The 20,500-nt window shown below is 48.4% G+C and overlaps 2 protein-coding genes across 8 annotated transcripts in view; both read left to right on the top strand.

The window, feature by feature from the left end:
• Positions 1–15,602, top strand: part of Dock3 (dedicator of cytokinesis 3) — a 391,678-nt gene extending 376,076 nt beyond the window's left edge. For 4 of the 7 annotated variants that reach the window (XM_036193574.1, XM_036193572.1, XM_036193575.1 and 1 more), the window contains 5 exons: positions 6,534–6,652; positions 7,646–7,733; positions 11,078–11,200; positions 11,694–11,776; positions 12,572–15,602. In XM_036193574.1, the coding sequence (XP_036049467.1) occupies positions 6,534–6,652; positions 7,646–7,733; positions 11,078–11,200; positions 11,694–11,776; positions 12,572–13,081 (923 nt within the window). In that variant the 3' untranslated portion in view covers positions 13,082–15,602. The remainder of the gene's footprint in view (positions 1–6,533; positions 6,653–7,645; positions 7,734–11,077; positions 11,201–11,693; positions 11,777–12,571) is intronic. The other 3 variants (XM_036193571.1, XM_036193576.1, XM_036193577.1) reach the window with 3 other exon arrangements.
• An 851-nt stretch (positions 15,603–16,453) lies between these two features.
• Manf (mesencephalic astrocyte derived neurotrophic factor) lies at positions 16,454–19,681 on the top strand. Its single transcript, XM_036191730.1, has 4 exons — positions 16,454–16,600; positions 17,214–17,341; positions 18,152–18,293; positions 19,235–19,681. Exons 1-4 carry the CDS (start codon positions 16,516–16,518, stop codon positions 19,417–19,419), a joined length of 540 nt encoding a protein of 179 aa, XP_036047623.1. The 5' UTR covers positions 16,454–16,515; the 3' UTR covers positions 19,420–19,681.
• Positions 19,682–20,500: the final 819 nt, after the last annotated feature.

Genomic DNA, 20,500 nt, shown 5'->3' with positions numbered 1-20,500 from the left:
AAATCAAAGACAATTTTATTAGAGTTAGAGAAATAACAGGGCAAGCAAACTGGAGTTCCCATCAGCTGCCTGAAGGAGAGAGGTGGAAGGGGGAAAGAGAAAGTTACTCTTTCTCAGAAGTCAAGAAAGCAGGTAGGTTCGGCAGTGTAAATGTACAAGAAGCTGTAGTGAGGAGTGGGGATCATCGGGGCAGGATTACTGGGAGAGGACATGCCCAGAATGTCAGAGAAGTAGGTTTAGGATTGAGTAGCTGTCCAGAAAAGGGAGATGGGAAGAGAAGAAAAAAAGTTATATCTTTAATAGAATGAAAAGTAACAAAGATACATTGGAAAACAAGGTGAGGACAAGAGAGAACTGAGTGTCCAGAGCCTTTTTGGAGTGTGTGGGGAGTGTTTTTTATTTTGGATTTTGTTTTGAGATAGATTCTCACTATGTAGCCCTAACTAGCCTGGAACTCAATGTGTAAACCAGGTTGGTTCAAAATCAGAGATCCATCTGCCTCTGCCTCCCAAAAGCTGGAATTAAGAGTGCCACCATGCTTTGCCTGCTTGTGTAGTTTTCTTGATGGGTACAAAATTGCCTTCCTAAAGGGGTGAGTATGAAAGCCATGTTCCACCTTCTGGGCCCACTACAAAGGAGGTATTTGAGTTTGGCTTATCCTTGTGGTTAGCTAAAAATGGTTCTGAGTAGCCCAGGATTTAGGGCACACCCAGATAGAAGTAATAACTGCCTGAATTAACTGTTTCTGTCTCACCTTCTAGATTTCTTAGCTTTGGGCCAGTAGTGACTAAACAACAGCATACCTCGCTGTCAGTTTACCTTTTTGCTCTGTTTGGCTGAGGCCAGTTTGGAGCCCTTGCCACTGATTTAGCTCTAACCTCAGTTACAACCAGTTTGTGGATCTTCATCACTTACTGAAGGGCCAGTATTGTTTATTTTTAATTTACCCACGGAAGGCCAGCACTTGGAAATGTTATAAGCATCATGGAGATTCTCCATATAGTGTGTAAAATCAGTCTCCTTTTAGTAGTCTTTAATTCTGTATCTACCCAGGATATTAATTACCACTGATCATGGTATTTGTCAGAGAGGACTCTGACATTGATATTTATGTGCCTTAAATGATGCCTGAAAAGTTTATAGCTGCTGAGGGACTGTTCATTCTCTCTCTTCCTGCCTAGCAACCCCTATCATTGTGTTAGAGAATGCTTGCTTTTCAGCACCCATACTTGAGGGTTTGGGTCACCTTTCTAGCTGACTTAAACTCCTACACTGGCAAGATCTGCTGCTGTGCTGCTACTTGGTAGACAGTATTGCATCTCTACTCTAAAAGACATGACCCAGGAAAATCTCAATTCTTTCCCACTGAAATATTTGCCAGGCACACAGTGGTCTGAGCCTGTCAACCACTCACTGGCTGTTGATTTCAGGCTTCAGAAGAATAGGTTCTTTTGTTCTGATTATTTTGTGTACAAAGAACAAAGCCCAGGCTTATAACATTAAGGACTCTCTCCAAAGTATACAAGTCTGTGAGGCCCACAATAGGCAAGATGGAAAGAACCAGTGTAGTGTGGTCTGGTGGAAAGATGCAGTGGTCAGGCAGGGAAACCATTGGCAAAGTGGAGGAGGGTGAGTGCGGCTACAGTAGAGCAACCACAGGCTTCAGTTTAAAGCACCTGTGGACTGTCCGTAGGTGCCATGAGGAGTTGAATGCTCAATATGGAGTACAGGTCTTTACAGTTAGCAGCCCTCAATCTGCTCACTCTACGACCCATATTGCTTTCTTAATGTGAACTATGGGACCCAGACAGGAGAGCCAACTTTAGGGAACACAGTCTATGAAGGCTGCAAACAGAAACAGGACTGGGTATTCTGAAAAGGGTCTACTCAAAGATGGCTTTGGGAATAGAAAGGAAGAAAAGCCCACAAAACAGCTGGGAATGTCTAGACATTGGTATTTCCTGTGTCTTGTGTAAGTGCCCTGATTAGACCTGCAGATACAGATTCCATAATACCGTCTAGGAGTTGTTGTTGTATTCCTTTTGTTTTGTTTTGTTTTGTTTTGTTTTTCCAGACAGGGTTTCTCTGTGTAATTTTGGAGCCTGTCCTGGAACTCACTCTGTATCCCAGGCTAGCCTCGAACTCACAGAGATCCGCCTGCCTCTGCCACCCGGCAGTTGTTGTATTCCTTAATGTGAAGTCTCTGAGATATGCTCAGCCATATCTAAGACTTTATCTGGCTATTCCTTTTTTTTTCTGATTTTTGTTAGTTTGTTTTTGTTTTTTGAGAGAAGGTTTCTCTGTTTAGTCCTGGCTAGCCTTGAACTCACAAGATCTGCCTGCCTCTGCTTCCCAAATGCTGGGATTAAAGACACGCTCCACCACCTCCCAGCCTTATCTGGTTATTCTTGCAGATTCATGATTATTGATAAACAAGGCATCAAATGATGGATATTTTAACTCACTATTACTCTGATACTGTCAGATTCCCTGGAATTGGAGTTATAGACTTTTGTGAGCTGCCTGATGGGGTTGCTAGGAACCAAACTCAGGTTTTCTGGAGAGCAACAGTGTGTTCTTAACCACTGAGCAATCTCTTCTAGCCTTATGCTGTTTGGTACTCCTCTGTGCTGTGGCTACTCTTGGAGGCACTCCAGGCTAGCTGTCACCACTTGTATTGGTTACTTTTCTCACTGCTATGGCTAAATGCCTGACGAGCAACTTGAGGGAGGGTTTAAGGCAGCTGGTCACTCACTGGCTTCCTCCTGTTTTTCTGTTTATTCAGTTTAGGTCTCTGGCCCATGGCCTGGGTCTTCTCTCCTCAGACCTCTCTGCACCCAGAAGCCTGACTTGTAGGTATCCTAAATCCAGTAACAATAAGATTAGCCATATTACACCATCATTTGTCCTTCTGGCAAACTAGTAACTGATTTCGTCCCTCATAAGCTTTTATTGAGTGCTCAGTGGAGAATCTGCATGGCTCTTTTCTAATGAGCACATCAGAGTGAAACAGAGTATCTTTTTCTTTCTAATGTCTTTGTTATCCGATGCTGCATAATATAAAGTGTTCTCAAAACTTAGATATCTTAAAACAGTTATTTCTACTGGGTGGTGGTGGCACACACCTGTAATCCCAGCACTCGGGAGGCAGAGGCAGGAGGATCTCTGTGAGTTCAAGGCCAGCCTGGTCTACAGAGCTAGTCCAGGACAGACCCCAAAGCTACAGAGAAACCCTATCTCGAAAAACCAAAAAACAAAACAAACAAACAAACAAAAAAACAGTTATTTCTTAGAATTCTGAATTAACAGGATGTTCCATGAAGAGTGGAACCTGTAGTTGAGAAAGGAAGTCATTGATGATTGCCATTTTTAGAGATAAGCTCTCATAATGGCTGAATTCCAAACTGTTACACAGAGGAAAATTGAGAAAAGCCTCTTCACCCTCTGAGGCATTCATTATATAAATAAACAAAATTGTTAAATAGAACTTGGCCCAAAGCAGGGACTAATAGCAAGGGCAGAAGCAGTAAGAAAGAAAGGAAGCTTTGGACTACACTTTGGACTATAGCATTCATAGAGTCTACATACCAGCCATCTGGAGAGAGTTGCATGCCCAGATGTCTGTCAGGCACAGTGCTGGGACCTGTCGAGGAAGACAAACTGTGTGGGGCCAGTGAGATGGTTCAGTGGGTAAAAGCACTTGTCACACAGGCCTGTATTACCTGAGTTCAACCCCCAGTACCCATAGTGGAAGGAAAGAATTGACTCCCAGATGTTGTTCCCTGACCTCCACTCACACAGTAGGGCATGTGTATGCTATCATTCACACACAGTGTAGGAATAGTTTTTTTAAATAAATAGTTTTTTTAGAGCTATACAAGGGGCTGGAGAGATGGCTCAGCATCTAAGAGCACTGGCTGCTCTTCCAAAGGTCCTGAGTTCAATTCCCAGCAACCACATGGTGGCTCTGAACCATCCGTAATGAGATCTGGTGCCCTCTTCTGGCCTGTAGGCAAACATGCAGGCAGAACACTATAAATAATAAATAAATCTTTAAAAAAAAAAAAACTATACAAAATCATAGGGTAAGACTGATGTTTTCAAGTAAATGTGGCAATGTAATAATGGATGCATTCTTGATAAACAAGGCAGTGAGGGGTCTGTTTATTCATTAATGTTCCTTGTTACTAGTGAGGGAAAAGCTTCCTTGAATAAGGTCTGGAATGGAATCCCCTTCTTCCTTGGTCATAAGACCATTGACCTTCCTTGACGTACTCATTGATACCCTATGCTGTATGGTTCCTGTAACTGGTTCTGAGAGACTAGTGCTGCAAAGTACAGTTGAAAGTCCCTGGCTCCCCCTGCTGGTCACAAGGCTGATTAGGCCTGGGAAATAGATGTGTAATCCAGTGGTACTAGGACCCAAAAAGCTCCATAAGCAGAAAAGCCCTTGCGGTATTTAACTGTATTAAAGTTAACATCACCCTGTCCCACCAAGGGATTGGCTACCTAGGGCATAGGAAAGTGGGGCAGCTGGATAGAAGAAAATTAGTGCACAGTGCTCCTTTGTTATAACACACGAGGGGCCACCACGACTTGCATGTAAGTCCTGACCAGAGCCCTTAGGCCTTCAGGATGATGTTCCTCCATCCCAGCCCCAGCATGGATCAAGGCAGCACATATGGATGCACAGTTGGTCTCATAAGCCAGGCTTCCTGAGGTGAGAGGACATAGCCTGAGGCAAGCAATTCTAACCTATGCCTAGTAGAGAACAGAAACAGCCAGACTTTCTGAGTTGTTGATGTCCAAGTGATGTTTCTTTTTGTCCTTTGCAGAGTCATGTCTCGAGGTTGCCCACAGGGCTTAGGGACATTCATAGTCTCTCAACTGGGAAGGTACAGACAAACCAGTGGATTTGGAGCTTTTTATAAAATTTCTTTTCTTTACATAGCCATCTTCTTGAGATTGCCTAAAAGCACATATTTTAAAAGAGAACAAAAATATGAGTAAAGCCACAAGACAAAACAATTCAAAATTTTAAAACAGCCACACTCTATGCATTCCCTTATCAATGAAGATGTTATAAAAGATAAAAAGTCCTAAAGCCAGCCCAGAGGTTTTCTCAGAACAGCTGTGGGAAAGCTACCTTGTTGGTATTTATGCAGATTTTTGGACTGAAAGGAACACCTGGACTCTCAAGGACTCCTGCAGTGAGCTGACTGAAGGTCTGGCTTTGCTTTGCTTTGTTGGATTTTTTTTTTTAAACAGTACCATCACCACTGGCCCAGAGGAGAACCCCAGAGACAGTGGGTTTCAGGGACTCAGAGGCCCTCTAGGAAGTACAGACTCACATCTCAGCTGGAGCCCATGGGCTAGTCTCCACTGTCCAGCTCCTCAGAGCTGAGTCAGCCAGAAGCATCACGGTCCAGATGACTTTGCCATAGAGAGACTGGTAGTCAGTTGTCGGATGTAATGAATAGTGTGTGTTTGTAGAACTATTCATGTTACCCTACCACGGGAAAGCCAGGACATTATCTTACTTTTTCTATAGGAAGTTTCCTTAAGAACCACAGATGGGAAGTTCCTCAATGCTTTAATAGCACCTCAGCCAGCAATCAATGCAGTGGCTTCATTAAAAATGACATGAAAAGGAACAAAAGAAAAATAGCATGAAATGAGTCAACTCAAGAGCTTATGTCTAGATGGACAGTAATGGTGCATACCTTAAATCTCAGCACTTGGGAGGCAGAGGCAGGCAGATCTCTGAGTTCAAAGCCAGCCTTGTCTACAGAGTAAGTTCCAGGATCTCCAGGGCTACACAGAGAAACCCTGTCTCAAGCGGGGGGGAAAAAAAGCCTGGGTCTAAGTCCCTTGCCTTCTGGCTTGGTTCCACACCCCTGAACTCAAGGGCCAGCAAGTATCAGACCACCTGTATATAGGGCCCTGGGCTTCCAACTAGCCTAGCTTTAGAACTGTAATAGGCCCTACAGGTAGGCAGAATCAAGGCAATGGGAACCTACCATCTGGAAGGGATATGCCAAAAAGGTAGTTGGAAGCCAGCTGAAAATAGAACCACTGGTGTTTGGAGAAGGTAAGTGTGTGTAGACCTAGTATGTCAAATCAGAACTGTGTGGTTGTTCTTCCAAGTGTCTCTTGTCTGTGTGTGATGGCTCTATCATAACCTGGCCTTGGCCCACACCTGGGTCCTATGGAATAGCCCAGTTCAGGCTACACCTCTGCCCTGAGAACACAAGGTTCAAAAACCCCAAGCACTCTGCACCAGGCCTCAACTCTCCTTACCCTTTGCTTCTGGGTATGGAGGTAGCCTCTGTCAGTAGGTGTGCCTCAGCCAAGATACCAGGCACAGTCTTCACCACTGAGTCCCTAGATCTGCTTTACTCCTCCTGTGGTTTGCTGAGTTCGCCCTGACTGTAAGGGACACCTACTCTGGTTCCCAGTCCTAAGGATGTTGGCCACTGAGCCCTCCATCTGTGGTTTGTCATGTGTTCGTGATTGCTCTCACTTGGTTACAGGCTCTCCCTCTCTGCCAGATAAGTACCGACATGCCCGGGAAATGATGTTGCTGTTGCCCACACATCGGGACCGCCCAAGCAGTGCCATGTATCCAGCAGCCATCCTAGAGAATGGACAGGTAGCAGACCCAGCCTTGACTATCTGTCCTCTGCTACAAGTGTGTTGGCTTAGGCTCCCTCATTGCATTTGCTAAATCTTTGCATGCACAGTCTTGCATGCCTCCTTCATTCTGTTGTAAGGAAGCTGTTGGACTCCTAGTTGGGGAGGACAGTGAATCTGAGGCAGAAATACAGAGTGCAGGCCTGAGTGGACTGGCGACAGGGTGGGAGCTGCACCTGCCTGGGAGGCTTCCTAAATCTCTGGCCAGCTTTCTGAACTACTCACTCCCCATTCCTCTGGCATAAGATGTCGATTTTTACAACATCCCGAGGAGACTGTAATAAACCTAGGTAGGAGGATGTCTATGTGTCTTGCTAGGGCTGCCCTCCACACTTAGTTCTCTGTCTAGTGTCTACCCTGCTTGGACCAGCAAATAACACTTACCCCTGTGTAGTTGGCCCTTGCCTTTCTATCTAAGCCCATAAAAGTCACTTCCAAGTAATTGTTGTAGGCCCAAGGGCCAGGAACTTCTCAGTGGCACCCCTCTGTCAGGCAGAGAGCAGACCTGATAGGAGAAGCTCAGAAGACTGGGGCCTGCCAGACTCCAGATTTTGGTGCTGCTTCTCTCCCCTCAGTGCTAACCTGGATCTGGGTAGGGCCTTCCAAGAATTGAGACCTGTCAGTGCTCATGGGGCAGACAGGGTCTATAAATCCTTTCTGTCAGTGGTCTCCCTGGCAAATAGAAAGATGGGAAAGTTAAATAATGGAAGGTACCTATGTCCTGCACAAGACAACCTGGGTGGTGTCTCAAATATCCATGGGAGTGCTCAGATCCAAATACACCTAGACTGTTGTAACAGCCTCCCAGAGCACGTCTCCAGCATGAGCCATCTTACTGCTTTGATACCCTCATCTGAGCTTAGAACATCCTGGCTCCTGTAGTCCATAACACTGCCTCCCAGATGTTATCTGGCTGCTTTTACACTCTTTGATATTTTTCTCCTTCCTTCAGCCACCAGACTTCCAGCGGGCCCTGTTCCAGCAAGTAGTTGGAGCCTGTAAACCCTGCAGTGATCCCAATCTGTCTGTGGCTGAAAAAGGTATTTTCCCTTCTCTAGGAGCTCCCTCATGTTTGTCCCATCTTGAGTGTCTGACTCTTGTTCTTGAGTTAACAACTGTCCAGGCCTGAGCCACAACCAAGTGCCCAGGTCTGTCTACCTAGACATACTGCTGGCCAATCCTCAGGTCATCTTTTAGACCACACCTGGCCTGGATCCTGTTTGTCCGTCTGTATCTCCCTCCCTCCAGGGCCCACCCTCAGAGAGGCCCAGCTGCCAGCTGCCTTGAGTAATTTGTTATAATTCAGGCTGCTGTGGGTATCTACTCTCCTAAGTTCTTCCTAACAACTTCTAGAATTTGGTAAAGCTAGTGGTCCCTCTGGAGCTTCAGAAACTTCTCCATGGAGCTCAGAATGGACTGTGGCCAATGAAAGCCCCAAAGGAATAGAAAATATATACTACAGTGAATTTCCCCAAAGTAAGTTTCTACAGGAAAGCTCTGGGTGCTTCAGTGAAGCCCAGTCATTGTTTAGCCACTCTGGCCAGCGACTGCTGGGTCCATCTATACCACACCCTGCCATTGAGAAACTCCCTAGAGCTGCAGCTATATAGATGGTGACTCGTTACCTTGTATTCTATAGGCTGATGTAAGGACCAGCATCCAACCTCTATAACCTTGACTGAAGCCCCAGACACCTAAGTTAATTTTAGCACAGCAATACCTACATAGGGACCATGCTGAGCTTGTCTGTCAACCAGAACCTGGTCCCATAGTCCTCGCCTCTCCTCCATCTGTTGTGCTTAGTGCATATTCACTTCCCACCAATATAGTCTATCGTCCCTTAGTCCATCAGACCATGTCCCTTCAAAGCTTTCATCATGTTGTCATTGCACCTGCTTACCAAGTGCTGTCTGCTGTCCCCACTGTCATTGTTACCCCTCTTGATTGTTGTAGAGGATTGTTTTGAAGGAGTCCAAACACTGGGTCCAAAACCTTGGTTCCTAGTAGGAATTAATGCCAGATGCTCAGCCACAAAGGCCCTACTGAAGATGCCTTCCTAACCTCAAGGCTGCACACCCTGAAAAAGTAGCTTCTTGGATTCCTGCACCTATGACCCCAAAACAATGGGCCTTTTTGCCTGGAAGGCCAGAATCCACAGTGGGTTCAAAACTAGCCAAGAGTCCACACAGCTCAGAGCCCAAATGAGTATCGGTGGTCAGACCAGGATGTTACATCAGCTGGACACAGAAGAGCCTCAGGCTTCAAGCTACACTACAGCAAGGAGCTGGACACGCCCACCCTAGGTGTCTGAGGCTTTCCTTGGGTGTCTCAGAACAAAAGCTGAGCCCAGAGCTACCATATCCAAACTACAAGGTCAGCACTTAATGGCAACAAATTAGACAACTTCCCATTGGTAATACACAGGCCAGAATAACTCCCAGGTCCCCCTAGAAACCTACCTCTCACCTGTAGGTTCTTTTCTTTGCCAGTCCCTCCCAGACAAGACAAGCCTGCCATTAGGTCAGGGACTGTGCACTGGGAACCTCAGGCCAATGCTAAAGAGCTTTTAATGTTGAAAGATGACAGGACACAGTGGTTATTGCTCTTCTCCTAGAATAAATCATTCTCTTGGCCACTCCACATGTCAAAGGTCCACTGGCCTCACTGCAGATTTGTGGTTTCTGATTGACATGGAATGACTCACCCAGACACCATCCTAAGCACACCATTACAGCCTTCCTAGCATTCTTCCCTAGAGTGTCCCCAACCTCAAGTGGACCCACCCTTGAGGTAAACTTTTGCAGCCCATTTGGTTCTTTCAGGAGTTGAGGACATGTCTGAGGTCTTGGGTTGTCAGGTCCTTTTGGAGAAGCTTCTTAGGGTCGTCTCTAAGCTGCCGCTTCCAAGACCTGTGGCTTTCATTGAAAATGTCATCTTTGGGGGAAGAGAGCTTGGGTGCTTAGAAACAAGAAGCCCCTGCTAGATCTTGGAGAACCTGGGAGAGGATACACCTATTCTTGAGCTCAGGCTTTCTGGGGAAGCCATCTGATTGTTACCAGATTCAGAATTCTTTCCTGCAGGTAACAGCTTAGTGGCTCCTCATCAGATTCAGATGCCCCTTCTTCCTGTTATTAGCCATCAATATATTATGAGATTAACTAGTCCTTGTAATTGAAGTTTTACCTGTAAGCCCATGCTAGTCCCTGAGCAAAGAGATGAAAAATGATGTCATCCCTCCATCCATGGAATGCCTTGGGCCCAGCGCTTTGGACCATATCCTACTCAAAGGCCAGATTCCAACTCTTTCTAGAGACTCCCAGCTCCTATCAGGCCTTGGAATTTTCCATTGAGTGTCTGGGCCATTATAGCCCAAACCTTGGATACATTGAGCTCCCTTTAGCTACCACTGCCTTAAAACAGAGCCCATACTAGACATTCATACTCTGCATAGGCTGCCTTTCCAAAAGCCCCCATCAGAGGAAAGGCATGTTTCTTCTTGCTAGCATGTTTGTTCTTTGAAAAGAATCAATTAAACATGTTTCACATTTCCTTTTCTGCATCTTCAGAGTAGCCAAACTCCAGATTGTGAAGTGTTGCCATTGCTCTTCTCTCCTTTACAAAGAACTTTGACCCCAGCTGTAGCCAAAGAACCAGTACTGAAGCACCTGACTGCTCTGTCTGGGGCCTGCTCTGTTCTGCATCCATGGACTTTATTGCCTCCTCCTTTCTCAGGAAGCAGTGCGTTCCCCTGGGTCTAGGCTGAAACTCCTGGGCTTTGTAACTTTACTCCAGTGGGTACCTTAAATACCTCTCCTTGCTAGAAAAATGTCTTGCTCTTAAACCAGCCAGTGGACCTGAGAAAAACAGGGATGGGCCACTGTGCAAAGTGCCACCACAGGCCCTTTGTGGAACTAGCAGAGCTGCTTCTCAAAGGACACTGCCTCTGTCTCCTTACAGGGCATGGGCACTGCAAGGGCCCTGGCTAATTCTTGACTTGGGAAGAGCTCTGTGTCCTGTGCCCTCTGTGTTCTTGACCTCTTCAGCCTGCCCTGTTCTCTCCTGTGGTCTTCTGGTTTTTCTCCTGACAGATACAAGAGTCTGCAGGTGTTTATTCCTTTTGTACTTTCTCTCAGTTTGCCTTATCCTCAACACTCTTCAGAAATCAGCTTGCTCCTGTCATGGTAGACAGCTTCAATCACCGGCCAGCTGTCTCTCTAGGCCACAGTGCCTTGCTTGGCCAATGTTTTCAGCCGTAGGGTGACATGTTACTTGTATGCTGGCTACACAGAGCTCACCCAGAGAAGCCTCGGGCTGTAGGGTGGCTTCTCCACATGGGAGGCTCAAGAAGTCACCTCCGTTCACTTCATCTCTTTCCACCCTTCAGCGGTGCCAGCAGCCCCCAGCAGCTGGAGCCTGGATAGCGGAGCCCAAGAGGCCCAGCCCTTCCTGTCTGCCCTCATGGGGCCCATCCTGGCCCCCCCAGTGCCTCCCCGAAGCCTGCTGCATGGTAAGCGGGTCCCCCAAATAGTTTCTGGTCTCAGACTTTGACCAAGGGCTAGCTCAGCAGCTGTCTAAGCCATCTCAGCCAAGGAAAAAACATCCACATCACAGAAAGGAGCCTGCGAACATTAGGGCCAATAAAGTTTTTGAGTCCTGCAAGCTAGCTCAGTAAAGCCATCCCAGCCAGGGAGGCTGAAGACAAAAATCAACCATGCCAGATACACCACTCACCAGTCTGTCATCCACCTGCCAGCGGACTAGACCATCTTCTGCCTGAAGCCTGTTTCAACCTTCCTGGCCTTCTATGTAAAATGGGATTATTTTACCCCAGCGACCTGTGTTTTACAGACTGTCAGTATAAAGAAGGTTTTCCATGGCCTTCAATGCTGATGTGTTCTTGGGGCACTTTTCCACACCTGCCCAGTGCCCAGCAAGGTCATGCTGCTGTGCATCTTGTGCAAGGGTCCCCAGCTGAGGCTGTGGTTCTGTTCCCTTTACAGGTCATTACTCCCTACACTTTGACGCCTTCCACCACCCTCTGGGTGATGCCCCCCCAGCCCTCCCTGCCCGGACCCTGCGTAAGGTAATGTACTGAAGCAACTGTCCCACCGCCTCATCTGCTGTAGGATCACCCCTGGGGCCTACAAGAGGAACCTGCCTCCCCTGCTACTCTGCCCTGAGAGCCTAAGCTGGCAGAAGCTGGGGGTGGCCAGAGCCACACTAGAGCAGCAGGCGATCCATGCATCCTGCAACAAATGTAATGAGGACAGGGAGATCAGAGGGTCTTGTGGACAATACTTGACAACAAGAGAATGTGTGTAGGGAGTGTTGAGAAACTTGGGGGTCTCAACACACTGTAGTCCAGTAGCTAATTAAATGTCCCTGTGGTGGGTTATAGAGTTTTTAAAACTACTGCCAACTGAAAATGAAAAATAACAGGCACTAAAGTTTTATGAAAAATTCAAGAGGTAAAATTTGAATCCTGTTGTTAGCTTGATTTTTCTGCAAATGGAAAAAGACTAAGTCGGTGACAGATTTTAGCAACAGATTAACATTCATTTGATCTGTGGCCCACCAGGTTCCTTCTGCCTGATGACCCAGCCCTCCTGTCCGTCAGTAACTCAGACCATACCCAACCTGGGACTTGGCCCCAGGTGCATCCATGCCTGGCAGCCAAGGCAGGGGCATTTACTGGCCCTCAGAAATAATAGTGATTCTGGGCTCCGCTAGTGTGCTTGGGGCAGGGAGATACTTAGAAACAGATGTGAAGCTGCTAAGGTTTTAAAGTTGGTTGATAAGCAGACTCTTGGTCTCCACATGGCAGGCCAGCCCACCTATCTAGAGGGGTTCTAACTTACCCACCCTTTCCTTCGCACAGTCTCCTCTCCACCCCATCCCAGCCTCCCCTACAAGCCCCCAATCGGGCCTGGATGGCAGCAACTCTACGCTGTCTGGCAGTGCCAGCAGCGGTGTGTCCTCCCTGAGTGAGAGTAACTTTGGGCACTCCTCAGAGGCCCCACCTCGAACAGACACCATGGACTCCATGCCAAGCCAGGCCTGGAATGGCGATGAAGACCTTGAGCCACCCTACCTCCCTGTCCACTACAGCCTCTCTGAGTCTGCCGTCCTTGACTCCATCAAGTCCCAGCCATGCAGAAGCCACTCAGCTCCAGGGTGTGTCATCCCTCAGGACCCCATGGACCCACCTGCGCTGCCACCCAAGCCCTACCACCCCCGCCTGCCAGCTCTAGAGCACGATGAGGGTATGCTACTGCGGGAGGAGGCTGAGAGGCCAAGAGGCCTGCACCGAAAGGCCTCACTGCCTCCTGGGAGCGCCAAGGAGGAGCAGGCCCGCATGGCCTGGGAGCACGGCCGAGGGGAACAGTGAGGAGCAGAGGCAGCTGCACCACCACCTTCCATGAGCAGCTGGCCCAGGCACTCCAGGTCTGGAAAGCAAGTCCCTCCCAGGGAGCTAGAGGCTTGGCACTCAGGAGAAAACCACCAGTCTCTGGTCTACTGCCGTGAACTCATGTATTGCCATGTCCAGAGGCCACAGCAGCATGAAGGGTTGTGGCTTCTCTTTTATTTCATTTTTTGTTTCCATTTTTCTGGGTTTTCCTTTATGCAGTAGCTGCTTTCTTCCTCCTGCAGTTCCAGACCACATGGAGCTATATGGAGATATTGCACAGACAGAATGCAGCTTTGCAGCATTGCAGAGCCCAGGCCCTCCTTTCGGGGTAGAGATGGCGAAGAATGGAAATTGCACAGGGGCCTCTTCCTTTGCTGTATGACAGAAAAACTCATGGTTGCATTCAGGGATTGCAAGGACCACATGGACCACATGTCACAGGTGGACAAAGGGGCCACAAGCCGTTTTTGCACAAATGCTTGCCCACCTGCCCACTCTTACCTAGGAGTGTCCAACTGAGGGGCTGGTCAGGCACATGGCTGGCCTAACTGCATGCCCAGGGCACACTGCCAGGCTTCCATGGGCCAGCTTTGTCTCTTATCCCACTTTGGACGTTAGTCATCACTTTTAGTTTGGACCTTTTGCTCCTTTCCACTCAAAACACCTCATGATCTGCAGAAGCCTCCCTGGCTCAAATGGACTTGCAAGGGTTATCTCTTATGCCCTGGGGCTTGAATTAAATGAAGCTAGGGCTATCGCTCCTGCAGGGAGTTAGACCCCTTCCCTTGTAGAAAGAGCTGGTGTCAGAGTGAGGTTGGAGTGTGGCAGGAGCCAGAAAGCCTCTTAGCTTTCGCAAGTGGCCCCAAACACCTGCCCATTTAGCGCCTGAATCAGGGATTTCAGCACTACCTCTGAGCCTTGGGGTTGGCTGCCCAGCCTGGCTTCCAGGCCCTGAGGATGTGTGGTCAGGTTCAGCAAGCTCCTGGGTTTAAAACATTTTTTAAAAAATTAATTAATTTAAAAAAAAATGGGAGAAAACTAATTTTGGAAGCAGAGAGCCACACAGGTAAAACTGTTATCTTCCAAGTAGCCAAGTACTGAACCCTCCACTCCACACCCATAGGGACCGCCACTCGGGGTTCAGGACGGGCAGAAGGGCAGTTTTTCAAACCTCCTCAGTCTGTTAAGCAGGGCACAGTGGTGACCACAGGAGATTCTTTCATGTCAGGGCACTGGTTTCTCTCTGGTATTATGGTGGGGGTATGGTAATATTTCACCAGGGTGCTTCTAAGTTACTTTAAAAAATAACCTGTCTTGAGACAGTTGTTTTCTTTCATTTGCTTACATTCACATCAGTGATGGCCATAAGACTGCCTTCTCCTTGGTGAGCAGGCATGTTGCTCCCTTCCTTACCCCTTTAACTTGTCGGCCTTCTGGCCTCCTATGGCCAAGTTCTGGGCCTAGCTGCTCATCCTTTCTCCACAACTCTTCCCCAAAAAGAAGATTCCATGGCCAGGGTGTATTTCTCTTATAAATAAGTTCAATAGAACTGCCAGCAAATAACCTAAGGAAAAAGATAGAAGGCCCATTTTCCTCCAGAGTACGCTGGGGTCTAGGTACAATAATGTAGGGCTTTCTGATACCCTCAGGATCATTCAGAGTACAGCAGAGACTGCTGAGGATGTAGGCCTGGCTCCAAGGGCACACACACCTGCTCCTGAGCCTAGATCTATCTATTGGTAAGCTTGTCTCTGGACTGTCTGGGTTCACAGGTATGAGGGTCAAAGTCTTGCTTTGAATGTGATTCTTAGGTAGGGCAGCGTTAGGTTTCCAGGCACAACAGAACCTCAGTCCAGGAAGGCAGCCAATTATCACATGCAGACATCTACCTTCTCCACTTGGTGACACAGAAGGTAGGAAGGGAGTGTAGGGTTCCTTGGCCTTGCTTTATTTGAGATGAAATCTATTTGTGTTGTCCTCTCTGTCTTCCCTAACTGGATGAAATGTACCTGTTCTGAATACTTTCTATTGAAAAACCAGCCAGTGTGAGGGAAATGGGAGGCCAGAGACCATAATCCTTTGAAAAGATTGTGAATACTGATTTTCATTCTTTCAAGCATATTTGTAAATACCTATTTGAATGCTGTGTATTTGTACAGGAATTTGAGCAAAAAATGTATAGAATGTGATGTCTAATTGGTAATAAGCCCTATAAATGTGTTTTTAACCTCTGGCATTCTGTGCTTATTTAAAACAAGAAAACTTCTAACCATTTCCTTTGTGTATTCATGTCTAAAGAAAAACTAATTTTTAAAATGATCTTACCTGTACCAGAAAAGTTAAAGAAAATTGTGCCGGTGTCCCAAGAGGTATTTTACTGTATATATTGTGGTAGCATGTTATAAATCCAACAAGTAATGTGAATTTTAGATGTAAATATCTGCCAATTGACTCCCCACTCCCTTGACTGCTGTGATGTGAATTAAAGATGAAAACCTGATATTGATCCACTGATGTCACTGCCTGGGAGCATAAGCGCCCCTCTCAAACCCTTGTCGCCGGGCTCCAAGCCCTTTTAGCTCCAGACACTTTTCTGTACCTAGCCGGCCCTTCTCCGTATTCTGCCCTCGAGGGCGAGTGGCCAAGCCCTTGCACTTAGTTGAGTGCAGTCCAGGCGGTAACATCTCCAGTTCCCATCTGCGCGTCTCCCAGGATCCCCTGGCCTCCACTGGGAGGCCGTCCCAACGCCTCGGCTCGCCTTGCCGCAGGCAGGGCCCTCAGAGGTCCAGGACAGCAGCCGACTTTCACAGGCCTGGAGCCTTTCGTCTGGGAGGTTCTGCATTCCGACCCAGGATAAGGAGGGGTGTGGGCAGCCGGCGGATGAAGGTGGACGCTCAAAAGATGGGCTCGCCAATACGTGTGGTGGCTCAAAACAACCGTTTCTGATCCTTACTCGCGCCGCTTATCCTGCTGGGTGTCTGGTGACGCCAGAAACCCTGCGCTAGGAGTCCGGGGCCCAGGAGGGGACTGGGTGTGGAGCCAGAAAGGGGTACTCGGGACGAGTCACCAGATTCAGAGGGTTCCCAGCAGCAGCCAAAGCAGCTGCCCCTACCCAATATGGCGGCTGCGCAGCTTCCGCCCAGCAGCTTCCTATGGACCGCCCAGGCTCAATCAGCAACCGACAACTGTCTAGGGTCCAGACGCCACAGCCAATGAGGAAGGGTAGCGTGGAGCCGCTGGCCTGGCCCGGGGCACGTGGACCAATGAGAATGCGGCATATGGGTGGGCGCGGGGGCCGCCCGCCAATGGGAAGCTCCGGTTTGTGTCCCAGCCCCGCAGGCGGCGCACCGCGCCGGGTGCGGTTCATTCGCGCGGCGGCGGCGGCGGCGGCGGCGGCGGCGGCGGCAGAGGAGATGTGGGCTACGCGCGGGCTGGCGGTAGCGCTGGCCCTCAGCGTGCTGCCGAACAGCCGGGCGCTGCGGCCAGGCGACTGCGAAGGTACGGGACGGGGCGGCCAGGCGGCGCTGAACCCAACGGCACCGAGGGGGCGGGGGCTCGTCCTGCGGGGTCCGCTGGAGGAAGGGCCTCGGAACCATTGCCCGGGCCCAGAAACTGACTCGTTTAGGGGAAAGCGTCGGCTCAAGCGCGTTGAAAACTTGGCGGAATCCCACAACGCGGGAGTTTTTGTCCTTTTTCTTCACTGTTTAAAGATTCCGGGAAGGGACCCCGTGGGCCGCAACGGCCTCTTGGGGTTGCCAAGCTGCACTTAAAGGTTCGGTGTTGTACTTGGAATAAGGAACATTTTGATCGTTTGCTTCAGCCTCCAATCTGCCCCTTGTGAGGTCACAGTGAGTTCCCTTTCAAGGACACGTGTCCACTCTCGGCTTAAACTTGAAAAGAGCCGAGAGGATTGTGTGGGGGTCACTGGGGTAATGTTCATTCCCGGCATGCACTGGGTACTAGGACCCCAGCAACCTAAGGATTCTGTGTACCAATGATGGAAAACGTTTTAATGATCATCGCATCCCTTCCAACGAAACTGCTGACCGAGTTTCTTCCTGGTGAAATAGAGACTAGTAGTTGCTCAACATTTCTCTTTCTTCTTTCCCAGTTTGTATTTCTTATCTGGGAAGATTTTACCAGGACCTCAAAGACAGAGATGTCACATTTTCACCAGCCGCTATTGAAGAAGAACTTATAAAGTTCTGCCGTGAAGCAAGAGGCAAAGAGAATCGGTTGGTGAGTAGCTGGTGACCCATCCAGGCTCTCCCTGGCTCGTGGGTACTGTCCACTTCATGATGGGACATGTCTGTAAACTAATGTGAGACTGAAGTGCTTTTAGCGTGTATTTATTAAGCAGCTACTATGAGCTGAGTATTGGTAATGCCCGAAGAGAACAATGACAGGCAGATGCACAGCAGGGAAGGGTGTGTCTGTGGAGAAAACAGACTAGAGAGTTTGGGGTTGGGAGGGCTATTAGAGAAAGTAGTCAGAGGTATCTCTGAGGAAGGGGATCCATCAGGGGAGTGAGTGCATCCAGGCAGTATGAGTGCCCAAAGGCCAGAAAGAGTTTGGTGTGTTTGGGATCAGAAGTAGTTAGCTAGGTGCCCAGTGTGGACAGGGCCAAGTCAACGGCAAGCGCCCTAGGAAAGCACTGGCCTCCATAGCTTTAATTCCTCGGCTCTCATTGGGACTCTGATGGTTCTTTAACTCATCTGGAAACTCTGGGAGTGAGCACATATCAAGTGCCTAGAGTTCACAACAGCTAGATCTGGGCAATTACTTAAAACATGAGGCCCTGGCAGAGAGAAGTTTTCAAGGTGACCTAATAACAGTTGTTCTCTGGAGTTGGAGAGGTGGTTATGAAAGTGTGCTGCTCTTGCAGAGGACCTGAGTTGAGTTTCCAGCACCCACAACACTGCTAACTCCAGCTCCGGGGAATCCAGTGCCTCTGGCCTCCTCCACACCTGCACACGTCACTTAGATGTGCACATAAATTCTCTTTTAAGGCTTTTGTTCCTTTTTTTTTTTTTTTTTTTTTTGCTACAGTGCTACTACATCGGGGCCACAGATGATGCAGCCACCAAGATCATCAATGAGGTGTCAAAGCCCCTGGCCCACCACATCCCTGTGGAGAAGATCTGTGAGAAGCTGAAGAAGAAGGACAGCCAGGTCTGCGAGCTAAAATATGGTGAGTGTGACCAGGGGCTGTGCACCTCCTGTGGTGTCTGTGTACCCTTCTGGGCTTGCTTTCTAGCCAAAAAAGCCATCGTGAGGTTTTATAGCGTGATGGATGATACTCTGCTGCAGTTCAGAGACTTCCATATCCAAGCTAGGTGGAGGTCATAAGGTGAGTTGTTAGCTTACTTCAAAAGAGGGAGGATTAGCCAAAAGGCCAGCTAATAGCACAGTGTAGACACAGAATATAGAGAGAAGTATAGTACATAAGGTGGACAAGTTGGACAGGGCCTTGGGGTTTGGTGAGGAATTTGGCTTTTAGTCTGAGTGAAGTTGGGAACGTCAGAAACTTTTGAGCAGAGAGGTGATGTAATGAGTTTAACAGACGTGTCATGGCTGTATTTCTGATGGCCCTAAAACCTTTAGCCCAAGTGATCAGAGTCACGGCATCACCATGGCAGGGCCCATCTCATTGAGAAGAGCCAGGCCTCTCCCATACAGTTTAGACCATGCCAGTGTTGTCCAAGAACCTTGTGTTTGTGGTGTGTGCTTGTGTTAATTTGGTACCCTGGTTGGTTCTGATACAGGTCTGTCTGGGTCATATGGGTTAGGGAGTAAGCTTTGACTCTGGTTCCTTGATGGGAATGTGTCTGCTCTGTCATCACCAGACTGGAACTATCATTCTGGGCTGACATGTAGAAGGTCCTTGGGGAACTGGAGCTGTGTTTCTCCTTTGAACCATGTGGGTTCTCTGCACTGCATGTCCTGTAGTGGATACTGACAGCCTGAGGTGGCCCTCTTGGTGAAGAATGCCAGTTCCTTCTTGGTGCAGTGTGCATATGTCTCCCCTGCCGCAAGTAGGGCTGGTCCTCCTAAAGAACGGTTTGGCATGCAGCACAGCTGGGGGCTGCAGCATCTGCTATCCAGCCATTCACTATCCTGCTCTCCCTGCAGACAAGCAGATTGACCTGAGCACAGTGGACCTGAAGAAGCTCCGGGTAAAAGAGCTGAAGAAGATCCTGGATGACTGGGGGGAGATGTGCAAAGGCTGCGCAGAAAAGTCTGACTATATCCGGAAGATAAATGAACTGATGCCTAAATATGCCCCCAAGGCAGCCAGCGCACGGACTGATTTATAGTCTGCCTAATCCCTGCTGCACCCGAGGGGAAAAACACTTCTCCTGTCTCTTCCCCAAACAACTATTTTGTAATTTATTTTTGAAGTGGGCTCCTGACAATGACATGTGAAGCCTGGAGCTTTCCTAATGACGCTGGCCCTGCGGTGCCCCCTCCTTTAAGAGGGAGGGATTTCCTTCCTTCTTTTGCTGGTTTACTCTAGGACTTCAAAGTTTGTCTGGGATTTTTTTATTAAAGGGAAAAAAAAAAATCTGTCTTTGGAGAGTTGAACTCAAACAGGATTATGTCCTATAATATACTGGTTTGCCTTTCCAGGCTGTAAAAGTCCTCTGGCCTGCCAGTGCCAGACACTCGCATAACAGGATTCAGGAGCATGTAGCAGCCAAAGTGTGGGTTCTGGGCTTCAGAGTATTGTGTACTTCAGCCCAGTGAAGAGCTAGACTTGACATCCCCTGCCTTTAAACCCCCATCCAACGTCCAGTAGGAGGAGCTGAAGGTGGGGCTAGTACTGGGCTTAAGTCTAAAGTATATTTACACTTTGGTTCAGCATATGCAGAACAAGCAGAGAATGTTCTCCTGAGTGCGGGTGGTCAGAATTGGCATTTCTTCGCTCCACCCGGTATTTAGTTATCCTTTGGTTGGGGTCCAAGTCTAGTTCTGGTGTGAACTGAACAAGTCCCCTTGCATGCTTCCAGTTTTGCAAGTTTGGCCAGAATCGGTTTACTCAGAAGCAGTGTGTGAGGACTAGGAGGAGAGGGCCTCGGAGCCACGTGCAGTATGGTTTTCAGTTGCTCTGTCACTGGTACTTAGCAGTGCCTCACTGGGGACACTTCGATCCTGCTGTCCCCAAACATCATGTGAAAGGAATGACTGCTAAGTTGTGTTTTCCATCAGGTGGTGGTGGCACACAGCTTTAATCCCAGCACTCTGGAGGCAGAGCCAGGAGGATCTCTAGAGTTTGAGGCCAGCCTGGTCTCCAGAGATCAGGACGGGCACCAAAACTACTTGGAGAAAACCTGTCTTGAAAAATGAAAAGGGGGGGGGAAAAATTTCCAAAGAGCTGGTCTTAGCTCACTTGTGTGG

The sequence above is a fragment of the Onychomys torridus genome, chromosome 7, assembly GCF_903995425.1.
Source record: "Onychomys torridus chromosome 7, mOncTor1.1, whole genome shotgun sequence".
NCBI classification, from domain to species: domain Eukaryota; kingdom Metazoa; phylum Chordata; class Mammalia; order Rodentia; family Cricetidae; genus Onychomys; species Onychomys torridus.
Note: the sequence above shows the minus strand (reverse complement) of the source record. Positions and strands in the feature narration are given on the sequence as shown.